Genomic DNA, 24,766 nt, shown 5'->3' on the forward strand with positions numbered 1-24,766 from the left:
ACGTCACAACAGGAATCTCATGAAAAGAAGTGGGGGGACGCTGTCACCGGAAGTGACGTCACAACAGGAATCTCATGAGTATTCATATGCCTTTAGATGACGGGGCATTTCACAGCACTGCTACCCCTGGTCTGTTCCTCGATGTCCTTTGCAACCCCCCCCTCCCCCCCACTCCCCCGAGGGGGTGCCCCAGTTGCACAACAAAGTGCTCAAAAGTGCACAAGATACAGAAGGACACACATTCCAAGCGTTAACCGCCAACGCCTGCTCGCTCCGCCTCCCAATCACTCCAGCCTGCACACACCACCGGTGCCTCTTAAAGTCTCCAATTACAAATATTAGCATATCTTTGGTAATTTACGGGAAACTTCCCTCCCACCCGGGCTCTCTGCTCACACAATGCTGTCCAGCTTTTGGGCAGGGGGGACGGCGTCCACCCGGAAAAACCTGGTAAAATAAGTGGGGGGACGCCGTCCACCCGCGTGGTACCCCGACTCGAGCCCTGGGTTTGGGGGTGCGGCCTTGGTGTGTGCCCCCGGCCGACGCTGTTTCACATTAATCAAGGGGTGCGAAGAGCTTCTCTCACCACTGGACTCAGGATCGATTCCCAGAGCTTCCCTACAAGTGACCCACAGAGTGACCCACAGAGTGACCCACAGGGTGACCCCACCGAGTGACCCACTGAATGACCCACAGGGTGACCCCACAGCGTGACCCACAGGGTGACCCACAGCTTTACCCACAGGGTGATCCACAGGGTGACCCACAGGGTGACCCCACAGGGTGACCCCACTGGGTGACCCACAGCGTGACCCACAGCGTGACCCACAGCGTGACCCACAGAGTGACCCCACAGGGTGACCCCACAGCGTGACCCCACAGCGTGACCCCAGAGCGTGACCCCAGAGCGTGACCCCACAGGGTGACCCACAGGGTGACCCACAGCGTGACCCACAGCGTGACCAAACAGCGTGACCCACAGCGTGACCCACAGGGTGACCCACAGGGTGACAACACTGAGTGACCCACAGGGTGACCCTGTGAGACATGGCTGAAGCTACTTTGTGTGTGTGTGGAGGCGTGTAATTGCTGCCGCTATTGCGTGTTTGCACATTATCTGAAATACTGAATATTGAAATATAGTAAAGTGTGTCTAGTAACATTTTAAAATTGAACCGCCCTGATTTTAAAATTGAATTGCTCTGTTTTAAAATTAGTTTGCCCTGTTTAAAAATTGAATTGATTCGATCAAAGCGGAGCTGACCCGATCGTAGCAAAACTTAGCAAGCCATAGACGTGACCCGCTGTGCCTCCTGTTAGAGTGAGCCCGCCATTGAAGGGTCAGCGGTCTAGTTCTCCGCTCCCCAGACGTCAAATAGCGCGCTGGAGCGGCCGCACGCAACGGGCGCGCCACTGGCTCGCCGAAGGCGTGCCAAAGGCAAGCCCGTCTGCGCCCGTCGGCGCCCGGAGCGCGTCCAGCGCCAGGACCCCTGGTCCTGCCCCCATCCACCAATATAGCAAAAAACAACTGCAGGGTATACAGAATGGCGAGTGCATGACCCGTAGCGACTGGGAGGAGGGAATAAACATGAGCACCTTTATATGCAGGGGTTGTGGGTATCGTTTTGATCGATCATCGGGGGATAAAGGGAAAGACCCTATTATGCTAGATTTAGGCGGAAAAGACCATCACATAGGTAAAGGAAGCCAAGATGGTCGACAACATTCTCCTCAGGGACCAGGCGGTCAGAATAATCTGAGGAAGGTCGAGTTAAGGTTTAGTCGGTAACTATGTGGTATTGGTCATAGGTATAATGGCGCCTCATTAGATTAGCACTGGTGTTCTGTACGCTATTCTATGACGGTGCTAATGGGTGTAGAGAAAACCACAAACTCTACAAAAACAAAACAGTAACAATTCTTTTGAATCCCCAGCACACGTAAATGAGTATTTACAACATTTCTTTAAAATCTGGAAATAGACACATTAAACAAGTGATTGAAAAGGTCATGAGTCAGATCTTCTTTCTTTCTTTATTTAAGAAGCATTCCTTAGAAACTCCACAGCCAACACGTGTTTCGTCGTATTGGGAAGGCTGGTCCCACGACTTTCTCAAGGCTGTACAAGTAAAGAAACATCAATGAAGACCAGTATATTCATTCATATAGTCCCAAAAGAGGGGTTTCTTTGTGTGTTAAAACAAAGTTGTAATATTTTAGAATATAAACATCATATGTACATCAACTCCACTTGAAGTCAGAAAATGAAAAAATGAAAAAACACACGTGAGTTAACATCAGAAATATGATCCCAAAGGAAGGAGAGAGAAAAGGAAATGATATAACTATAAGTGAAACGAATCTGTAGTACGGGTTCGAAATAGTGATCCGTGTCATACGGGTGAGATAACCGAGTGAAACGATTTTAATCTGTCCGATTCAAAATTATAACCGGTCATTTAAAACCCCCGTAATGGATAAAACAATCCGTGTTTCGCACGCGGTGTCAAAATACACGCGAACCACGAAGAAATATTAGGTGCTATTAATGGGTGAAGTGATCTCGTTGTATTGGTGTGCTGAGTGCGTCTCCGGTGTCACGCCCTTATGTCTCTCCAACAAATGCGGTCATTACAGTTAGTTCAATATCTGTCCACGAACAGAACCCCATGTGGTCCGGAATTTGTACCACACTTCAAGTTTATATTTCTGCATACTTTAGATACAAGATACGAGAAGGAATAGGTATTTCAGCACAATTTTGCTTAGGGTGTTATCACAGGAGTTTTCACGGTCTTGCATGATTTGAAGGGCTTACTGAAAGTACGCCAATAATGGGCTTTCCACTCGCTTTTGTTCTGCTCCTTTGCTCGGTCCTCACCCGACTCACTCGGTTATCTCACCCGTATGACACGGATCACTATTTCGAACCCGTACTACAGATTCGTTTCACTTATAGTTATATCATTTCCTTTTCTCTCTCCTTCCTTTGGGATCATATTTCTGATGTTAACTCACGTGTGTTTTTTCATTTTTTCATTTTCTGACTTCAAGTGGAGCTGATGTACATATGATGTTTATATTCTAAAATATTACAAATTTGTTTTAACACACAAAGAAACCCCTCTTTTGGGACTATATGAATGAATATACTGGTATTCATTGATGTTTCTTTACTTGTACAGCCTTGAGAAAGTCGTGGGACCAGCCTTCCCAATACGACGAAACACGTGTTGGCTGTGGAGTTTCTAAGGAATGCTTCTTAAATAAAGAAAGAAAGAAGATCTGACTCATGACCTTTTCAATCACTTGTTTAATGTGTCTATTTCCAGATTTTAAAGAAATGTTGTAAATACTCATTTACGTGTGCTGGGGATTCAAAAGAATTGTTACTGAAGGTCGAGATAAGGATGAAGTCAACGCAAACTTTGTCATGCATACTTCTGAACACTCGATCACTCGTAAAACATAAATACCAACTGGAATGTTTACTCCAAACAGAAAATCCGGACATTACCTTCCTAACTGAGACATGGACGGATGCCAGCTCAGACCCAGATTGGAATATGGCTGTTGTGGCATGGCCATCCCTGACCCCTAGCCACACCCCCTGACCCGTGCACCTCATTCAGCCCCCGAGTACACGGCCTAGCCGGTCCTTCCCACCAGGACGCACACACACCCGACCCGGACTTCCCCATCCGTGCCCTCCATCTTCCCAGCACCACAGGGCCTGCGTGCCCACTTCATGCACCTAGGATGGCCGCCCGGCTCCAGCGCAACCCAGGCCTAGAGGCGCCACCCCGGCTGGAGGACTTCGCGCTCCCACAGAGTGAGAGAGGGAGGAGCAGTTTCCATCGCACCTCTGACCTCCCCTTGGGAGATGGGTTTCGATCGGCCCTCCGGCCTCCCTGAGGGCTGGCTCCACGCCTGCTGTGTGTCTGGGACTCCTCCCGACCCGGCCCTGAAAGGATCAAAAGATGACATGGCAGGAAACTCCAACAAGCAGCCCCCAGGTGCTAAGACCCCTGCCTACACAGACTCCGGACATCAAAGGGGAGTTGACCTATAACAAGGGGTGCTCTGGGACTACCTAGCAGATTCGACTCTGGAACGACGAGAGCCCTGCTGACGTGGTCGCGGCTCCCTTGCAACCTTGGAACACCTGAGCCCTGCTGAGTGACTCGCGGCTCCCCTGAAGATCGTAAGACCTCCGACCTTGTGCTTGAGCCCTGCTGAGTGACTTGCGGCTCCCCTGAAGATCGTAAGACCTCCGACCTTGTGCTTGAGCCCTGCTGAGTGACTCGCGGCTCCCCTGAAGATCGTAAGACCTCCGACCTTGTGCTTGAGCCCTGCTGAGTGACTCGCGGCTCCCCTGAAGATCGTAAGACCTCCGACCTTGTGCTTGAGCCCTGCTGAGTGACTCGCGGCTCCTAAAGACTCCCTCGGCCGGCTGGACCCCACTACCACAGCGTATCCCCCCAGCTCGAGGATTGTGAGCTGTGCGCCGGATACGTCCCTGCATTGATCCGGATCCCCAAAGACTGTCCCGCTACCCCCTATCCCCACCGAGACTCTTTGAGCCCGTGCTCTATTTGTACATATACACCTTGTTGATCATAAAGATCCTACGAAGCTGATTAGATAAAGATCTGTTCCCAAGAACATACAGTGTGGTGACTCTTTGTCGTGTGGTGCAGTGTGTACTATCCTAGACACGAGACTCTACCCCTGAGGAGTCTCCCGCCAAGTGCCCGGCTACGATACCCCAAGGGTAGGCCTCAGGGTGCTCAGGCACCCTCCCTGTCTCCTCTGAGGTCGCCTTCTAACATTGGTGGCAAGCGACTGGATTCAGGCCCATAATCTAGAGATGGTACCGTAAACGGCTGACGCACTACCGGCAAAGACGGCAGAAGAAAACGCCATGAGTCTCACAGAAACCGACGCGAGTACTGTGTTCCAGGCGGAACAACTGGAAGAGTACACGCATAAAGAACTGAAGCAATTCTGCAAAGAACTAAAAATCGCTACCACTGGTCTCAACACCAAAGAAGATATGCAGAAGGCACTGAAAGCTTGGGTGGAATCCGGAGCCCCCCGCCAAGAAGGAGCGGTGGAACTCCACGACGAAGCTGGACTCTCCCAAAGAGAAAGCAGCAGCAACCAGGTACGAAGCTTCGTACCAGACGGGGGTCTATCCCCGGAAGAACTCGCAGACAGAGAGAGAAGTCGTAATCACGAAATCGAACTGGCCAAACTAAAAATCGAGGGCGAGTTGAAATTAGCTGAGAAGAAGCTAGCAGTGGAACAGATGCGAGTACAAGGCGAACTAGAAGAGAAGAAACTGCAACGGAAGCACGAAGGAAAAAGACTTCAACTGGAGCACGAACGCAGCTTGAAAGAAATCGAGCTCAAAGCAAGGAGCGAAGAAGCTCGACCCCTGGAGAACCGAGGGGCGCCCCCCCCGGCGGAACAGAAGGTCCACATCCCCAAAGATGTGGTCAAGGAATATTACAAAAACGATGCCATCCAACAATGGTTCAAGGCCTACTAGGTCGCCATGACCTCCCACCGAGTCCCGCAGAAGGATTGGGGGGCCGGGTTGTGGGGCCGATTTTTGAGCGAGGGGAGAGACACCCTGCTCGACCTACCATCCTCCATGCAGACCTCCTACAGCCACATGAAGGAGGCCCTCCTCACAAGGTACGGCCTCACCCCGGATATGTACCGCCAGCGGTTCCGGGACTGCACGAAGATCCCTGGCACCACGTGGGTGGAGTATGTGAACTTTTTCAGCCGTGCATTCGACGGGTGGATTAAGGGCAGCAAAGTAACCACCCTGGACGAACTAACCGACCTCATGTTATGGGAACACCTGGCCGCGAACTGCTTTGTGGAACTACGCCAGCGTCTGCTCGACAGCAAGCTCATGGATCCGAGGAAGGTGGCTGTCGAGGCGGATCGCTGGACCAACACCCGGGTCTCCCGGGGCCCTGTAGGAGAATACCCCCGAGCCAGTCAGGGACCACCCCGCCAGAGAGGGGGGGGGGAACCAGGGAGGGCAGAAAGAATCCCAGTCCGGTCCTCCGAAAAACCAACCTCCGCACTTCCCGGCACCCCCACCAGCTGTATCCGGTCCACCCGTGAGACGGGGGCACCGGGTGACCATCACTTGTTTCCGTTGCCAGAAGCCCGGGCATTACGCCAATGACCCCGAATGCCCCATGGCCCTGCGCGTCCCCACTGTAGTCCCCCCAGCCCGACAGATAGCCAATGTAGCCCTAGGGGAGGAGATTGAGGAGACCGTAGAGTGGGAACCCGCCGCCATGGCCTTAGTATCATTAGGAGACAGAGAAATGGTCCCTGGGAGCCTCCTGCCCTCCAACACGAAGAAATACGGGCAGCTAGTGACGATCAATGGCCAACAGGTAGAGGTCCTTCGTGACACCGGGGCGAGCATCACCGGTGTCCTCAGCCACTTAGTCCACGAAGACCAGATCCTCCCCAATATATTTTGCCCTGTAATTGCAGCTGAGAACTCTGAGAGCCTCTGTAAGGTAGCCCTGGTGCCTTTTGAATGGGGAGGAGTGGTCGGTAAATTGAAAGTAGCAGTAAGAACCTCCCAGCCGGTCGACTGTCTCCTGGGGAACGACCTGGAAAGTTCCCCCTGGAAGCAAGTCGAGCGCAAGACCCACCTAGGGATGATGGGTCTCCCCGAGTGGGTGTGCGCCACCACCTGATCTATGGCGGCCTGACTGCCCCCCCTTGGGGAAGTCGAGGACGCACCTGCCAACGAGGACAGGATTGTCCCAGCCGAGGTCCCCCACATCTCCCCACGAGGAGAATCTGTCGCCAGCGACGAACCCCTACCTTCCGACCCCACACAGATCGCAGAGTTAGGCGATCTGCCTGAGTTGGCCCAGTGGCGCCACGAGGGGGGCCCCTCCCGAGAGGAGTTCTGCCAGGAGCAAGCTACCTGTCCTTCCCTGGTCAGACCCCGGCAGCAAGCAGAGGCCCAAGCCGCGGGCGACCAATCTGGAACACACCGGTTATATTGGGAAAATGACCTTTTGTACAGCGAGCAGAAGTCGGTGGAGCTAGGATCAGCCCGGGTGCTGGTGGTACCCCTACGCTTCCGAGACTTCCTCCTGGGCTTGGCCCACGATGTCCCCCTCGCAGGCCACTTGGGCCAAGACAAAACCTACAGCCGCCTAGTGACTCACTTTTACTGGCCTAAAATGAAAGCAGATGTAGAAACCCACTGCAAGTCCTGTCCCACGTGCCAGGCTAGTGGGAAAAGTGGAGGAAAGCGCAAGGCTCCCCTCCAACCCTTCCCTGTCGTCAGTACCCCTTTCGAGCGGGTCAGGATCGACATCGTGGGGCCCCAAGACCCCCCAACCTCACAAGGTCACCGCTTCATCCTAGTGGACCATGCCACCTGATACCCTGAGGCCATTCCCCTCCGCACCATCACCACCCCCGTGGTGGGCCGGGCGTTGATGGGGATCTTTTCCCGTGTGGGTTTTCCCCGCGAGGTCGTGAGCGATCGCGGGACGAACTTTATCTCCAAATACATGACGTCCCTGTGGCAACAATGTGGAGTGTCCTATAAGTTCACCACCCCGTACCATCCCCAAGGAAATGGCCTAGTAGAGTGGTTTAACCGGACTCTGAAGGGGATGATCGTGGGCCTGGAAGAGCCCCTCCGGCGCAAGGGGGACGTCCTGCTCCCCTGCCTTTTGTTCGCCTACCGGGAAGTTCCCCAGAAATCCTTTTGGTTCAGCCCGTTTGAGTTACTCTACGGGCATCCCGTCCGGGGGCCCCTCAGCCTGGTCGTGGGAGGCGGCGCACCGAGGCCCCCCCCCGAGATGTGTTCCGATACGTTCTGACCCTCCGAAACCAGACTAGGAAGTTCCGAGAACTGGCCGAGGCCAACCTGGAGGCGAGCCAGGAAGAAATGAGGCGCTGGTATGACCAGAATGCCACTCTGGTCGAGTTCCAGCCGGGCCAGCAGATATGGGTCATGGCCCCAGTGAAACCTTGCGCCCTCCAGGATAAATGGACCGGGCCCTTCAAAGTCGTTGAGCGGAAGAGCCAGGTCACGTACTTGGTGGACATCCAGTCACCTCGGGACCCCCTTCGGGTCTTTCACGTGAACCGCCTCAAGCCTCACTTCGTGCGGATGGAGCTGAGTCTACTGCTGGCCACCTATGACGGGGCCGAAGAGTAGTCAGATCCCCTCCCTGACCTCCTGTGTACCAAGGAGAAGGATGGCTCCGTGGAAGGAGTGAACCTCTCTCCATCCCTCACTTCCCAGCAACACGAGGACTGCCGCCAGCTCTTAGGGCAGTTCCCCGACTTATTCTCTCTTGTCCCCCAAGTCACCGACTGGTGTGTCCATGACGTGGACACCAGAGACAGCCCGCCGATGAAGCAACGAGCCTACCGAGTCCCTGATTGAGTCCGGTCCTGCATTCAGGCCGAGGTCTCGAAGATGTTGACCTTGGGGGTGATCGAACCCTCAGACAGCCCCTGGGCCAGCCCCGTGGTACTGGTCCCGAAAGCAGCTGCCCCCGGTGTCGCCCCAGAACTCCGATTCTGTGTGGACTACCGGGGACCCAATGAAGTCACCCGAGCCGACGCTCACCCCATTCCCCGAGCAGACGAGCTCATTGACCATCTCGGGGCTGCTCATTTCCTCAGCACATTCGATCTAACCTGCGGGTACTGGCAAATTGCGCTCACAGAAGGAGCCAAGGAGCGGTCCGCCTTCTCCACCCCGGATGGGCACTAGCGCTTTCGCGTGATGCCCTTCGGGATGAAAAATGCCCCAGCCACCTTCCAACGACTGGTAAATAGAGTCCTGGCCGGGCTGGAAAAGTTCAGCGCCGCAAATCTAGACGATATCGCGGTTTTCAGTTCCGAATGGAGTGAGCACCTCCAGCACCTCCGGAGGGTGCTAACGGCCCTGCGCCAGGCAGGCCTCACAGTAAAAGCCAGCAAGTGTCAGATTGGGCAAGGTTCGGTGGTCTACCTAGGGCACCGGGTCGGAAGCGGGCAGGTCGCCCCTCTGCAGCCTAAGATCGACGCCATCCTAGCCTGGGAACCACCCACTACCCAAACGGAGGTCCGAGCCTTTCTGGGCCTCACCGGCTACTACCGGAGATTCATCCGGGGGTACGGCAGCCTGGTCGGTCCCCTCACGGAACTCACGTCCAAGAAACAGCCCAAGAAAGTGCAGTGGACCTCTGCCTGCCAGGAGGCGTTCGATGCCCTGAAAGCGGCCATGTGTACTGCCCCGTGCTCCAGGCCCCCGACTACTCCAAGGAGTTTGTGGTACAAACTGATGCCTCCGAACATGGCATTGGGGCAGTCCTGTCACAGGTGAATGACCAAGGCCTAGACCAGCCCGTAGCCTTCCTCAGTCGAAGGCTGTTACCCAGAGAACAGAAATGGAGCACCATTGAGCGCGAGGCGTTCGCCGTAGTCTGGGCCCTCAAGAAATTACGACCCTATCTGTTCGGCACCCATTTCAAAGTCCAAACCGACCATCGCCCCTTGCGATGGCTCATGCAGATGCGAGGGGAAAACCCCAAACTACTGCGGTGGTCAATCTCCCTCCAGGGGATGGATTTCACCGTAGAGCATCGCCCTGGTACTGACCACTCGAACGCTGACGGCCTCTCCCGGTTCTTCCGCCTCAGCGAAAAGAACCCCCAAGAGGATGGGTAGTTCTCTCCGGCTTTCAGCTGGGGGGGACGTGTGTTAGACCCGGCCTTGTGGCATGGCCATCCCTGACCCCTAGCCACACCCCCTGACCCGTGCACCTCATTCAGCCCCCGAGTACACGGCCTAGCCGGTCCTTCCCGCCAGGATGCACACACACCTGACCCGGACTTCCCCGTCCGTGCCCTCCATCTTCCCAGCACCACAGGGCTCGCATGCCCACTTCATGCACCTAGGATGGCCGCCCGGCTCCAGCGCAACCCAGGCCTAGAGGCGCCACCCCGGCTGGAGGACTTCGCGCTCCCACAGAGTGAGAGAGGGAGGAGCAGTTTCCATCGCACCTCTGACCTCCCCTTGGGAGATGGGTTTCGATCGGCCCTCCGGCCTCCCTGAGGGCTGGCTCCACGCCTGCTGTGTGTCTGGGACTCCTCCCGACCCGGCCCTGAAAGGATCAAAAGATGACATGGCAAGAAACTCCAACAAGCGGCCCCCAGGTGCTGAGACCCCTGCCTACACAGACTCCGGACATCAAAGGGGAGTTGACCTATAACAAGGGGTGCTCTGGGACTACCTAGCAGATTCGACTCTGGAACGACGAGAGCCCTGCTGACGTGGTCGTGGCTCCCTTGCAACCTTGGAACACCTGAGCCCTGCTGAGTGACTCGCGGCTCCCCTGAAGATCGTAAGACCTCCGACCTTGTGCTTGAGCCCTGCTGAGTGACTCGCGGCTCCCCTGAAGATCGTAAGACCTCCGACCTTGTGCTTGAGCCCTGCTGAGTGACTCGCGGCTCCCCTGAAGATCGTAAGACCTCCGATCTTGTGCTTGAGCCCTGCTGAGTGACTCGCGGCTCCTAAAGACTCCTTCGGTCCGGCTGGACCCCAATCACCACAGCGTATCCCCCCAGCTCGAGGATTGTGAGCTGTGCGCCGGATACGTCCCCACATTGATCCGGATCCCCAAAGACTGTCCTGCTACCCCCTATCCCCACCGAGACTCTTTGAGCCCGTGCTCTATTTGTAAATATCCACCTTGTTGATCATAAAGATCCTACGAAGCTGATTAGATAAAGATCTGTTCCCAAGAACATACAGTGTGGTGTCTCTTTGTCGTGTGGTGCAGTGTGTACGATCCTAGACATGAGACTCTTCCCCTGAAGAGTCTCCCGCCAAGTGCCCGGCTACGTTACCCCGAGGGTAGGCCTCAGGGTGCTCAGGCACCCTCCCTGTCTCCTCTGAGGTCGCCTTCTAACAATGGCCCTCCCTCCCGGCTACTTAATGGTACAACACGATAGGACAGAAGGCAGAGGTGGCGGTGTAGCAATAATATACAGAGATAATTTAAGACAGCGACATGAGGTCGTAACCATGCTTCCATCCGAGACATTAATGTTTTCCTTTAAACTTAATGACTCCTTCACATTCAAAGGGCTACTTGTATATAGGCCGCCGGGACCCAGGATGGTGTTTTCGTAGGCCATTTTAAACTTCCTAGAGTCATTTGAGGGATTCTGATTACCTCAATATTATGGGGGACTTTAACTATCATCTTGCATCAGAGGCTAACCCAGATACAGTACGATTGGTGGATAATCTTGCAGCATATGGATTCTCCCAAATCGTATTGGAACCCACGCACTTGGCTGGTCATACTTTGGATGGGATTTTCACAAACCAATCAGGTATAAAAATAACTAAAACATTACCACTGCCTTGGACTGATCATAGAGCGATTGTCTTTGAGGTGACAAATAAAAATTATACATTGCCCCAACCCCCTTCCGCTCTGAACTTGCAGGTTCGGCAATGGAATAAGGTAGAAAAGGCCGACCTGGAACAGGCATTAAGCTCAGACCCATTCACTCTAAACAATGATAATGGCATAGCAGCCAATCAATTTGACAACTGGATCAGAACAGCTGTAGACAACATTGCCCCCAAAATTAATAAAATTAGTAGAAGAGCAACAACAATAGCACCCTGGTATAGTCCAGAGGTAAAAATAATAAAAATGAAATGCAGACGGACAGAACGAGTCTGGAGAACAGACTACAGTTTAGAGCACAAGGCATTATACAATCAATGTTTAGAAGAATACAAACAGGCTATCGTTAAAGCCAAAAGGACCTATTTCACTGCTAAAATAAGTGAGGCGACACACTCCTCAAAAGAACTGTTTAAAACTGTACACACACTTGTCACCCACCAACACTCAGGTAAATTTATACCTGACCAAGCCTTCTGTAATATAATGGCCAACTTTTTCCAAAACAAAGTATAAGTGATATACGATGATCTTCCAAACTCAGTGGAGATTAGGCCGGACAGTAACTCTCTAAACATCAATGTCTGGGCAACCAATGGCAGACTGGGCTGTTTCACGACACTCAATGCTGAGGAGGTCAATGACCTCCTGATATCCACTAAATCCGGTTCCCCAAACGACCCCTGCCCCCCAGCAGTTTTTCATCTGGCCTCTAGGTCATTAGCATACATCTCACCCCCCTTTTAAATCAAGTTTTGGAAACAGGCAAATACCCTGAGGCATGGAAAAAGGCCTGTATAAGGCCAATTCTAAAAAAAAACGACCTTAGATCCACTTGAACCAAAAAACTATCGGCCAATCTCCCGACTATCGTTACCAGCAGAAATCCTAGAAGATAACTCCCTGCTAGATTGTACACAACATGGCTTTAGGCCCTGTCATTCGACAGAAACAGCGTTGGTGCTGGCCACCGAGGAGATTCGAAGGATAGTGGATGAAGGCGGAACAGCAATCCTGGTCCTATTAGACCTCTCAGCGGCATTTGACACCGTAAACCATACGGTGCTGGTGCAACGGCGGAAAGAGATAGGGGTGGAGGATATTGCACTAAACCTACTTTCCTCTTTTCTAGATGCCAGACAGCAAAATATACACTGGGAGAATACACAATCTGGAACGTTTTTACTCCCATGTGGTGTTCCGCAGGGGTCTGCTCTATCCCCAACCCTTTTTAATAGATATGTTGCCCCACTGGCCAATTTGGTCAGGAAACATGGGTTCTCACTGATTATGCATGCCGATGATTCACAGCTCACCGTCTCAGTTGCTGAACCTCCAGATACAGTAGCCATCGGCTTCCATGCCTCTCTGAGGGACATTATGCGCTGCATGAGTTCAAACTTTTTGAAAATAAATACTGACAAAACCGAGGTCCCTGAATTTGGCAAAGGACCATCCGTATGGAATACTAGTTGGTGGCCTACGGAGGCGGGAGTCTGTCCTACCCCCGTTGTTAAGGCTAAAAATCTAGGGGTGACCCTAGATAAGCAGCTCAATCTATCCGCCCACATCAGTCAATTAACCTCCTCTTGCTTCTTCCTCCTAAAAACTTTGAGGAAAATATTCCCGTTTATAGCAGCTGAGCTTCAAAAGACAGTTGTAGTTGCACTCTTTCGATCTAATTTAGACTATTGCAACGCTCTTTTTTGGGGAATTGAGAAAGCTCAGGGGAGGAAGCTTCAGTCACTTCAGAATGCGGCGGCTAGATTGCTTATGAACATTCCCAAAGGTCACCCCACCTCAGAGGCCATTAAAACTCTACACTGGCTTCCAGTCCGTCAGAGGGCTCATTTTAAAGCCCTCTGTCTAGTACACAAGGCCCTCCATGGAGGTATTTCCGGGGAAGTTAGGAAACTCTTTACAAGATACCTCCCTGCTAGAACCCTTAGATCATCCACGGATGGACTTGTCTGTGTCCCAAAAATACGTAAGGTAAGATGGGGGGCCGCACATTATCCTTTGGTGCGGCAAAATTATGGAACCAGATGCCATACCTTCTGCGCTGCCAACCGAATCGGATGCGGTTCAGGAAGGAATTAAAAACCTGGCTATTTGGAAAAAATTAAGACACATGCTCAGGGACTTATATTCACGCTCACCGTTAGCGCCAAGACGCCACGTCATTCGCGCGCTCTACAAATAATGACTCAAATCAGACCCACAGCGTGACCCACAGGGTGATCCACAGGGTGACCCAAAGGGTGGACCCACAGAGTGACCCACAGAGTGACCCAAAGGGTGACCCCACAGCGTGACCCACAGGGTGATCCACAGGGTGACCCACAGGGTGACCTCACAGTGACCCACAGGGTGACCCACAGAGTGACCCACAGGGTGACCCCACAGAGTGACCCACAGGGTGACCCCAAAGAGTGACCCCACAGAGTGACCCACAGAGTGACCCACAGAGTGATCCACAGGGTGATCCACAGGGTGACCCAAAGGGTGACCCCACAGTGTGACCCACAGGGTGACCCCACAGTGACCCACAGGGTGACCCCACAGTGACCCACAGCATGACCCACAGGGTGACCCCACAGAGTGACCCACAGGTTGACCCCACAGGGTGACCCACAGCATGACCCACAGCGTGACCCACAGCGTGACCCACAGCGTGACCCACAGAGTGACCCCACAGGGTGACCCACAACATGACCCACAGGGTGACCCACAGCGTGACCCCACTGAGTAACCCACAGGGTGACCCACAGAGTGACCCACAGAGTGACCCGCAGCGCGACCCACAGGGTGACCCACAGCGTGACCCACAGCGTGACCCCACAGCGTCATCACCAGGGTGACCCACAGGGTGACCCCACTGAGTGACCCCACAGCGTGACCCAGAGGCGGACCCCACAGAGTGACCCACAGGGAGACCCCACCTAGTGACCCACAGGGTGACCCCACCGAGTGACCAACAGGGTGACCCCACCGAGTGACCCACAGGGTGACCCCACCAAGTGACCCACAGCGTGACTCACAGGGTGACCCCACAGAGTGACCCACAGGGTGACCCCACAGAGTGACCCCAGAGAGTGACCCACAGAGTGACCCACAGAGTGACCCACAGGGTGATCCACAGGGTGACCCAAAGGGTGACCCCACAGCGTGACCCACAGGGTGACCCACAGCGTGACCCACAGGGTGACCCCACAGTGACCCACAGGGTGACCCCACAGTGACCCACAGCGTGACCCACAGGGTAACCCCACAGAGTGACCCACAGGTTGACCCCACAGAGTGACCCACAGGGTGACCCACAGTGTGACCCACAGCGTGACCCACAGCGTGACCCACAGCGTGACCCACAGAGTGACCCCACAGGGTGACCCACAACATAACCCACAGGGTGACCCACAGCGTGACCCCACTGAGTAACCCACAGGCTGACCCACAGGGTGACCCACAGAGTGACCCACAGAGTGACCCGCAGCGTGACCCACAGGGTGACCCACAGCGTGACCCACAGCGTGACCCCACAGCGTCATCCACAGGGTGACCCACAGGGTGACCCCACTGAGCGACCCCACAGCGTGACCCAGAGGCGGATCCCACAGAGTGACCCACAGGGTGACCCCACCGAGTGACCCACAGGGTGACCCCACCGAGTGACCCACAGCGTGACCCACAGGGTGACCCCACAGGGTGACCCACAGCGTGACCCTACAGCGTGACCCAGAGGCTGACCCCACAGCGTGACCCAGTGGCTGACCCCACAGCGTGACCCCACAGCCAGTGCAAGGAGCGGCACTTGTGAGGGCATCTCTCAGCTGTATGATGTCTCTGTACTTTTCGTGTGACTGTCGCACGTATTGTTCATATCACAGATGCAGCATCACGCCTAGTGCACGTGTGTGCGTGAGCTCAGGGCTCTCCTGTATCTGGGCAGAGTTGTCTCATGTCTAAGGAATATCTCACCTGTGTGGTGTGTGTGTATGTACTCTGTGTGAGTGCGTCACACTTATTGTTAATATCACAAGTGAGGTATCACGCCTAGTGTACGTGTGTGCGTGAGCTCAGGGCTCTTCGGACTCTGGGCAGAGGTGTCTCAAGTGCAGAGAATGTCTCACCTGTGTGGTGTGTGTGTATGTACTCTGTGTGAGTGCGTCACACTTATTGTTAACATCACAAGTGAGGTATCACGCCTAGTGCACGTGTGTGCGTGAGCTCAGGGCTCCCCTGTATCTGGGCAGAGGTGTCTCATGTCTAAGGAATGTCTCACCTGTGTGGTGTGTGTGTATGTACTCTGTGTGAGTGCGTCACACTTATTGTTAATTTCACAGGTGTCGAGTCACACCTAGTGCACGTGTGTGCGTGAGCTCACGGGCTCTTCGGACTCTGGGTGAGTTGTCCCCAGTCCTGGGGATCTCTTATCTGTGTCTTGTGTCTGTATATCGTGTGTGCGTGTGTGAAATGTATTGTTAATATCACAAGTGAGGTATCACGCCTAGTGCACGTGTGTGCGTGAGCTCAGGGCTCTCCTGTATCTGGGCAGAGTTGTCTCATGTCTAAGGAATATCTCACCTGTGTGGTGTGTGTGTATGTACTCTGTGTGAGTGTGTCCCACTTATTGTTAATATCACAGGTGACATATCACGTGCAGTGCGCGTGTGTGCGTGAGCTGAGGGCACAGCCGCCCACGCCCGCTGCGTCTCCTACCTGTGGGATGTCTCGTACTCTGTGCGCTCTTAAAGGAACGGAGGTCCCTAAAGAGTCATCCCTGAGTCTGAGGTTACTGGGGGGACAGTAACGCACAGGGAGTGTCCATTAGAACAATAAGGAGTATTCCATGCATGGCACAGTTTAAATAGATTGTTCCCGAAGCAAAGCCTGGCTCACACACTGCCCCCCCCCCCCCGCCCCCTTCTAGGCCACCGTAGGCTGCCGGCCCTGGTCACCCACTGGCCGCACGACCCTCCGGATCGATGCTTTATTGATACTTCACCTGTCTGTCGATAGAGTCCCTGCCTGTCAGACACCGCTGCTGCCCTCTGCTGGCGGGGCTCTGCCGGAGCCTGGGCGCGCTCTCACTGCCTGTCAGACACCGCTGCTGCCCTCTGCTGGCGGGGCTCTGCCGGAGCCTGGGCGCGCTCTCACTGCCTGTCAGACACCGCTGCTGCCCTCTGCTGGCGGGGCTCTGCCGGAGCCTGGGCGCGCTCTCACTGCCTGTCAGACACCGCTGCTGCCCTCTGCTGGCGGGGCTCTGCCGGAGCCTGGGCGCGCTCTCACTGCCTGTCTCTTCCTCCCTGCAGGGAACGAGGGCGTGGCCGTGGACTGGAAAGGGTTAAAAGATGTGGACAATCTGAACATGGACAGCAGCAGCTCCCTGCATGGGAGCAGCACCCACCGGCCCTCCACCGAGGTGAGAGAGACCCCTGTCTCTGAGCCGGCTCTGTCTCTGAGGCCTCTCGTCTCTGAGGCCTCTCTGTCTCTGATGTATCTCTGTGTGCCAGCTCTGTCTCTGATGTCTCTCTGTCTCCGACGTCTCTCTATCTCTGATGTCTCTCTGTCTCTGATGTCTCTCTGTCTCCGATGTCTCTCTGTCTCTGACGTCTCTCTGTGTGTCAGCTGTGTCTCTGATGTCTCTCTGTGTGTCAGCTCTGTCTCTGACGTCTCTGTGTGCCAGCTCTGTCTCTGATGTCTCTCTGTCTCCGATGTCTCCGTCTCTGATGTCTCTCTGTGTCTCAGCTCTGTTTCTGATGTCTCTCTGAGTGCCAGCCTGTCTCTGATGTCTGTGTCTCAGCTCTGTCTCTGATCTTTATCTATCTCTGATGTCTCTCTGTCTCTGATGTCTCTCTATCTCTGATGTCTCCCTGTGTTCCTGCTCTGTCTCTGATCTCTCTCTGTCTCTGATGTCTCTCTGTCTCTGATGGCTCCCTGTGTTCCTGCTCTGTCTCTGATGTCTCTCTGTCTCTGATGTCTCTCTGTCTCTGATGGCTCTCTGTCTCTGATGGCTCTCTGTCTCTGATGGCTCTCTGCCTCCGATGCCTCTCTGTGTGCCAGCGCTGTCTCTGATGTCTCCCTGTGTTCCTGGTCTGTCTCTGATACCTCTCTGTCTCTGATGTCTTTCTATCTCTGATGTCTCTCTGTGTGCCAGCTCTGTCTCTGATGTCTCCCTGTGTTCCAGCACTGTCTCTGATGGCTCTCTGTCTCTGATGTCTCTCTGTCTCTGATGTCTCTCTGTCTCTGATGTCTCTCTGTCTCTGATGGCTCCCTGTCTCTGATGGCTCCCTGTCTCTGATGGCTCTGTCTCTGATGGCTCTCTGCCTCCGATGCCTCTCTGTGTGCCAGCTCTGTCTCTGATGTCTCCCTGTGTTCCTGGTCTGTCTCTGATACCTCTCTGTCTCTGATGTCTTTCTATCTCTGATGTCTCTCTGTGTGCCAGCTCTGTCTCGGATGTCTCCCTGTGTGCCAGCTGTCTCTGATGTCTCTGCCTCCGATGCCTCTCTGTGTGCCAGCTCTCTGATGTCTCCCGGTGTGTCAGCTCTCTCTCTGATGTCTCTCCATGTGCCAGCTCTGTCTCTGATGCCTCTCTACCTCTGATATCTCTCTGTGTGCCAGCTCTGTCTCTGATGTCTCTTAGTGTACCAACTCTGTCTCTGATGACTCTCAGTGTGTCAGCTCTGTCTCTGATGTCTCCCGGTGTGTCAGCTCTGTCTCTGATGTCTCCCGGTGTGTCAGCTCTCTCTCTGGTGCCCATCTGTCAGCCAGTTATGTCTATACCTCCTCTCACACTCAACCGTCTCTGTCTTCCACCTCTGTCTCTGATGCCGGTATGCCAGCGATGTCTCTGCCAGCTCTGCCTCTGCTAGTTTAGTCTCTATCCCTCTCTCTCTCTAAAGCTGTCTCTGCTTGGTCTGTCTCTGACAGCTCTGTTTATGTTACCTTTTTCTCTCTTGCTCTGTCTCTTCTGACTCTGTCTCTGCAGCTCCCTCTCTGCTGACTCTGTCTCTGGACCGTCTGTCGAGTCAGACCTGGAGCTGCCGGACACCCCTCAATCAATTTTACTGGAAATAGTTTCCATTTTTCCAGAGCTTACAGACCCTCATTTTCCAAAACACAGCCGGAATGTCCGCTCTGTCTGCCAGTGGTGCTCCTTCACCTCCTTCACTATTTCCTTGAGTCCTGATGAAGTCCCCCCAATAAGGATGAAGCTACCTTTATGATAATAGGGGTCGAAACGTTGGCATATCTCTATCCATTTCAAAACATAGGCCACAGAGACGTGTTTATCTGTGCCTAGAGTGTTATGTTTCTTTTGACATTGTTTTGTCAAGTAATGAGACCGGATTGGTTCTAAAAAGCTTGGAGGTATTTGAGCCACATTACCTTTCCGCACCTGCGCACAATCACTCAACTCTACCTGAGCACTCACTCCCTCCCTCTCTTTCTGAGCACCAATACGTACCAATGTCGATCATTTCATATCTATATGTATTGATTAAATCTATTTCTGTGATGCAAATGAAATCACAAGAAATCATCCGTTTATGCAGTGACGTTTTGAATCATTTAATGCATTTCAACTGAGTTCTACGTACATGAATTTGCAATCAGCTTTCCACTGTGACCTCTTTTTTCTTGTACAATAATTTACCCGGGTCCGCCGGTCCTACGGGTTACCCCATTTATAAGACTCGGTCGCTGCAGCACTGTTTCTACCACTCTCTCTCACTCGCTTCTAACTCTGCCACTCGCTTCTAACTCTGCCTCTGCCTCTGCAGCTCTCTGTTATCGTGTTTGTTATGTTATCGTGTTTTGTATAGCGCGCGATTACCAAATAGGTGTCCTGGCGCTGTCCATTACTCCATAACCAAGATCCGAATTATTCAACAAACAACCAAGTCTTCAGCGCTTTTCTAAATTGAAATAAGTCTTCCATGCGACGCAGGTAAAGTGGCAAACCGTTCCACAGCTTGGCTGCGCCGTATGAGAAACTACGGCTACCCCAATTAGCTTTCCTACGTAAATATTGAAAAGTGTGGGACTCAGTGAGGATCCCTGTGGGACCCCGCAAGGCAGCGAGAAGGGTCGAGAAGCAAAGTTTTCCAAAGAAACTATTTGGCTCCGACCGGAAAGAAAGGAGTTTAGTAGGTCCCATGCCTTATGCTGAATTCCACTTTTCCTAAGTTGGTCCATCAACAGACCATAGTGGACGGTGTTGAACGCAGCAGATAGATCTAAAAGGATCAAGGCTGCTCTGCCTCCTCGATCCACCGTGGACCTGATCTGATCCGTAGCCGCGACCAGCGCGGGTTCGGTGCTGTGTCCTTCCCGGAAACCGTGCTGCGAGGGATCCAGTAGTAAGGTATTCCTCACAAAGGCTGTGAGTTTGTGATTTAGCGCCCTTTCCACTAGTTTAGCCGGAAATGGGAGATGGGAGATAGGCCTGAAATTATTAGGATCGGAGGGATCCAAACTAGGTTTTTTCAACAGGGGGAGGATAGATGCCTTCTTCCAGACTACTGGAAATATCCCTCCATCATACATACCGTTAAAGATTGCTGTGAGATGGGTGGCAATCGGTACCGGCGCCAATTTGATGATTTTCAGAGGGCAGGGGTCCAGTGGGGACCCGGAGTTGACTTGAGCTATTAGCTCCAAGGTGTCCTGAAGGGTAAGATGTCTAAACTCCTTGATGATGACAGGTGGCAGAGTTTCATTGGACTTTGTTTCGCCCGCCTGATTCCTCTCCGTTGGGTCGCTAAGACTAGTAAAAATAGTTTTAACTTTGTTCAAAAAGAATGAAGCTATTTTTTCACAAAGCTCAGTGCTGGCCGGTACAGAAGCCGGTTTTACTGAGGACAGTTTATTAATAGTGGAAAAAATCTCTTTTGTAGGATTTTTTGCCGCTACAATCTGAGAGGCAAAGTACTTTTGTTTGGCTTCCCTTAGCATACGTATATATTTGGCCAAGCATGCCAGATATACCAGTTTATCTCCAGCCGTATATGCCTTCCTCCAATTACGTTCTAATCTCTTACATACGCATTTTTGAGATTTTAATTCATGCGTATACCATGGGGCTGACGGCATAGCTCTATTGAGCCAGCTTTACACAAGCCTGGGTGAGCCAGTTCGTATATAACAATGCCGCCTCCTCCCTATTGCTGGAAATGGGTGTGAGCGAGGTGGAAAGTACTCTGGATAAGGTCTCAGCTTCCACCCTATTCCAAGCTCTGACTACTTTGGCCACTGTAAGGGGGCGCCCGTTGGATAAGTGGGGAGTGGGTGTGATATTAAACCGAACTCCCGCGTGATCTGACCAGGCCAGAGGTAACAGAGCTTCGAAAGCTAATTCCGATGTATTGGAAGTCTCTGCTGACTCTGTCTCTGCTGACTCTGTCTCTGCAGCTCTGTCTCTGCTGCTCCGCCTCTGGTGACTCTGCCTCTGGTGACTCTGCCTCTGCTGACTCTGTCTCTGTTGACTCTGTCTCTGGTGACTCCGCCTCTGCTGACTCTGTCTCTGCTGCTCTGTCTATGCAGCTCTGTCTCTGCTGCCTCTGCCTCTGGTGACTCCGCCTCTGGTGACTCTGCCTCTGCTGACTCTGTCTCTGCTGACTCTGTCTCTGGTGACTCCGCCTCTGGTGACTCCGCCTCTGGTGACTCCGCCTCTGGTGACTCCGCCTCTGGTGACTCTGCCTCTGCTGACTCTGTCTCTGCTGCTCTGTCTCTGCTGACTCTGTCTCTGCTGACTCCGCCTCTGGTGACTCTGTCTCTGCTGACTCTGCCTCTGGTGACTCCGCCTCTGGTGACTTCGCCTCTGGTGACTCCGCCTCTGGTGACTTCGCCTCTGGTGACTCCGCCTCTGGTGACTCCGCCTCTGGTGACTCTGCCTCTGCTGACTCTGCCTCTGCTGCCTCTGCCTCTGCTGACTCTGCCTCTGCTGACTCTGCCTCTGCTGACTCTGTCTCTGCTGCTCTGTCTCTGCTGCTCTGTCTCTGCTGACTCTGTCTCTGATGACTCTGCCTCTGGTGACTCCGCCTCTGCAGCTCTGTCTCTGCTTCTTCTGTATCTGCAGCTCTGTCTCTGCAGCTCTGTCTCTGCTGACTCTGTCTCTGCTGACTCTGTCTCTGCTTATTCTGTATCTGCAGCTCTGTCTCTGGTGACTCCGCCTCTGCTGCTCTGTATCTGCAGCTCTGTCTCTGCTGACTCTGCCTCTGGGGACTCTGCCTCTGGTGACTCTGTCTCTGCTGACTCTGTCTCTGCTGACTCTGTCTCTGCTGACTCTGTCTCTGCTGACTCTGCCTCTGCTGCCTCTGTCTCTGCTGACTCTGTCTCTGCTGACTCTGTCTCTGCTGACTCTGTCTCTGCAGCTCTGTCTCTGCTGCTCCGCCTCTGGTGACTCTGCCTCTGGTGACTCTGCCTCTGCTGACTCTGTCTCTGTTGACTCTGTCTCTGGTGACTCCGCCTCTGCTGACTCTGTCTCTGCTGCTCTGTCTATGCAGCTCTGTCTCTGCTGCCTCTGCCTCTGGTGACTCCGCCTCTGGTGACTCTGCCTCTGCTGACTCTGTCTCTGCTGACTCTGTCTCTGGTGACTCCGCCTCTGGTGACTCCGCCTCTGGTGACTCCGCCTCTGGTGACTCCGCCTCTGGTGACTCTGCCTCTGCTGACTCTGTCTCTGCTGCTCTGTCTCTGCTGACTCTGTCTCTGCTGACTCCGCCTCTGGTGACTCTGTCTCTGCTGACTCTGCCTCTGGTGACTCCGCCTCTGGTGACTTCGCCTCTGGTGACTCCGCCTCTGGTGACTTCGCCTCTGGTGACTCCGCCTCTGGTGACTCCGCCTCTGGTGACTCTGCCTCTGCTGACTCTGCCTCTGCTGCCTCTGCCTCTGCTGACTCTGCCTCTGCTGACTCTGCCTCTGCTGACTCTGTCTCTGCTGCTCTGTCTCTGCTGCTCTGTCTCTGCTGACTCTGTCTCTGATGACTCTGCCTCTGGTGACTCCGCCTCTGCAGCTCTGTCTCTGCTTCTTCTGTATCTGCAGCTCTGTCTCTGCAGCTCTGTCTCTGCTGACTCTGTCTCTGCTGACTCTGTCTCTGCTTATTCTGTATCTGCAGCTCTGTCTCTGGTGACTCCGCCTCTGCTGCTCTGTATCTGCAGCTCTGTCTCTGCTGACTCTGCCTCTGGGGACTCTGCCTCTGGTGACTCTGTCTCTGCTGACTCTGTCTCTGCTGACTCTGTCTCTGCTGACTCTGTCTCTGCTGACTCTGCCTCTGCTGCCTCTGCCTCTGGTGACTTCGCCTCTGGTGACTCCGCCTCTGGTGACTCTGCCTCTGGTGACTCCGCCTCTGGTGACTCCGCCTCTGGTGACTCTGCCTCTGGTGACTTCGCCTCTGGTGACTCCGCCTCTGGTGACTCTGCCTCTGGTGACTCTGCCTCTGCAGCTCTGTCTCTGCTTATTCTGTATCTGCAGCTCTGCCTCTGCTGACTCTGTCTCTGCTGCTCTGTCTCTGGTGACTCTGTCTCTGCTGACTCTGCCTCTGGTGACTCCGCCTCTGGTGACTCTGCCTCTGGTGACTCTGCCTCTGCTGCTCTGTCTCTGCTGACTCTGTCTCTGCTGACTCTGCCTCTGGTGACTCTGCCTCTGGTGACTCTGCCTCTGGTGACTCCGCCTCTGCTGACTCTGTCTCTGCTGACTCTGCCTCTGCTGCTCTGTCTCTGCTGCTCTGTCTCTGCTGACTCTGCCTCTGGTGACTCCGTCTCTGCTGACTCTGCCTCTGGTGACTCCGTCTCTGGTGACGCTAGCTCTGCTGACTCTGCCTCTGCTGACTCTGCCTCTGCTGACTCTGCCTCTGCTGACTCTGCCTCTGCTGACTCTGTCTCTGCTGACGTCTCTGGTGACTCTGCCTCTGGTGACTCTGCCTCTGGTGACTCTGTCTCTGCAGCTCTGTCTCTGCTGACTCTGCCTCTGCTGACTCTGTCTCTGCTGACTCTGTCTCTGCTGCTCTGTCTCTGCTGACTCTGCCTCTGGTGACTCCGTCTCTGCTGACTCTGCCTCTGGTGACTCCGCCTCTGGTGACTCCGCCTCTGCTGCCTCTGCCTCTGGTGACTCCGCCTCTGCAGCTCTGTCTCTGCTTATTCTGTATCTGCAGCTCTGTCTCTGCTGACTCTGCCTCTGCTGACTCTGCCTCTGGTGACTCTGCCTCTGCTGCTCTGTCTCTGCAGCTCTGTCTCTGCTGACTCTGTCTCTGCTGACTCTGTCTCTGCTGACTCTGCCTCTGCTGCTCTGTCTCTGCTGCTCTGTCTCTGCTGACTCTGCCTCTGGTGACTCCGTCTCTGGTGACGCTAGCTCTGCTGACTCTGCCTCTGCTGACTCTGTCTCTGCTGCTCTGTCTCTGCTGACTCTGTCTCTGCTGACTCTGTCTCTGGTGACTCTGCCTCTGGTGACTCCGTCTCTGGTGACGCTAGCTCTGCTGACTCTGCCTCTGTTGACTCTGCCTCTGCTGACTCTGTCTCTGCTGCTCTGTCTATGCTGCTCTGTCTCTGCTGCTCTGCCTCTGCTGACTCTGCCTCTGGTGACTCCGTCTCTGGTGACGCTAGCTCTGCTGACTCTGCCTCTGCTGACTCTGTCTCTGCTGCTCTGTCTCTGCTGACTCTGTCTCTGCTGACTCTGTCTCTGGTGACTCTGCCTCTGGTGACTCTGCCTCTGGTGACTCTGTCTCTGCTGCTCTGTCTATGCTGCTCTGTCTCTGCTGACTCTGCCTCTGCTGGCTCTGTCTCTGCTGCTCTGTCTCTGCTGACTCTGTCTCTGCTGACTCTGTCTCTGCTGACTCTGTCTCTGCTGCTCTGTCTCTGCTGACTCTGCCTCTGGTGACTCCGTCTCTGCTGACTCTGCCTCTGGTGACTCCGCCTCTGGTGACTCCGCCTCTGCTGACTCTGTCTCTGATGCCTCTCTACCTCTGATATCTCTCTGTGTGCCAGCTCTGTCTCTGATGTCTCTTAGTGTACCAACTCTGTCTCTGATGACTCTCAGTGTGTCAGCTCTGTCTCTGATGTCTCCCGGTGTGTCAGCTCTGTCTCTGATGTCTCCCGGTGTGTCAGCTCTCTCTCTGGTGCCCATCTGTCAGCCAGTTATGTCTATACCTCCTCTCACACTCAACCGTCTCTGTCTTCCACCTCTGTCTCTGATGCCGGTATGCCAGCGATGTCTCTGCCAGCTCTGCCTCTGCTAGTTTAGTCTCTATCCCTCTCTCTCTCTAAAGCTGTCTCTGCTTGGTCT

At 53.9% G+C, this 24,766-nt stretch overlaps 1 protein-coding gene across 1 annotated transcript in view; it reads left to right on the plus strand.

Moving 5' to 3' along the window:
- Positions 1 to 24,766, plus strand: part of FAM131B (family with sequence similarity 131 member B) — a 381,150-nt gene that overhangs the window by 120,555 nt on the left and 235,829 nt on the right. Inside the window, exon 2 of the mRNA XM_085620344.1 lies at positions 16,801 to 16,910. Coding sequence (XP_085476470.1) covers positions 16,801 to 16,910 — 110 coding nt within the window. The remainder of the gene's footprint in view (positions 1 to 16,800; positions 16,911 to 24,766) is intronic.

This window comes from Triturus cristatus, chromosome 7 (assembly GCF_964204655.1).
Source record: "Triturus cristatus chromosome 7, aTriCri1.1, whole genome shotgun sequence".
In the NCBI taxonomy this organism is placed as follows: domain Eukaryota; kingdom Metazoa; phylum Chordata; class Amphibia; order Caudata; family Salamandridae; genus Triturus; species Triturus cristatus.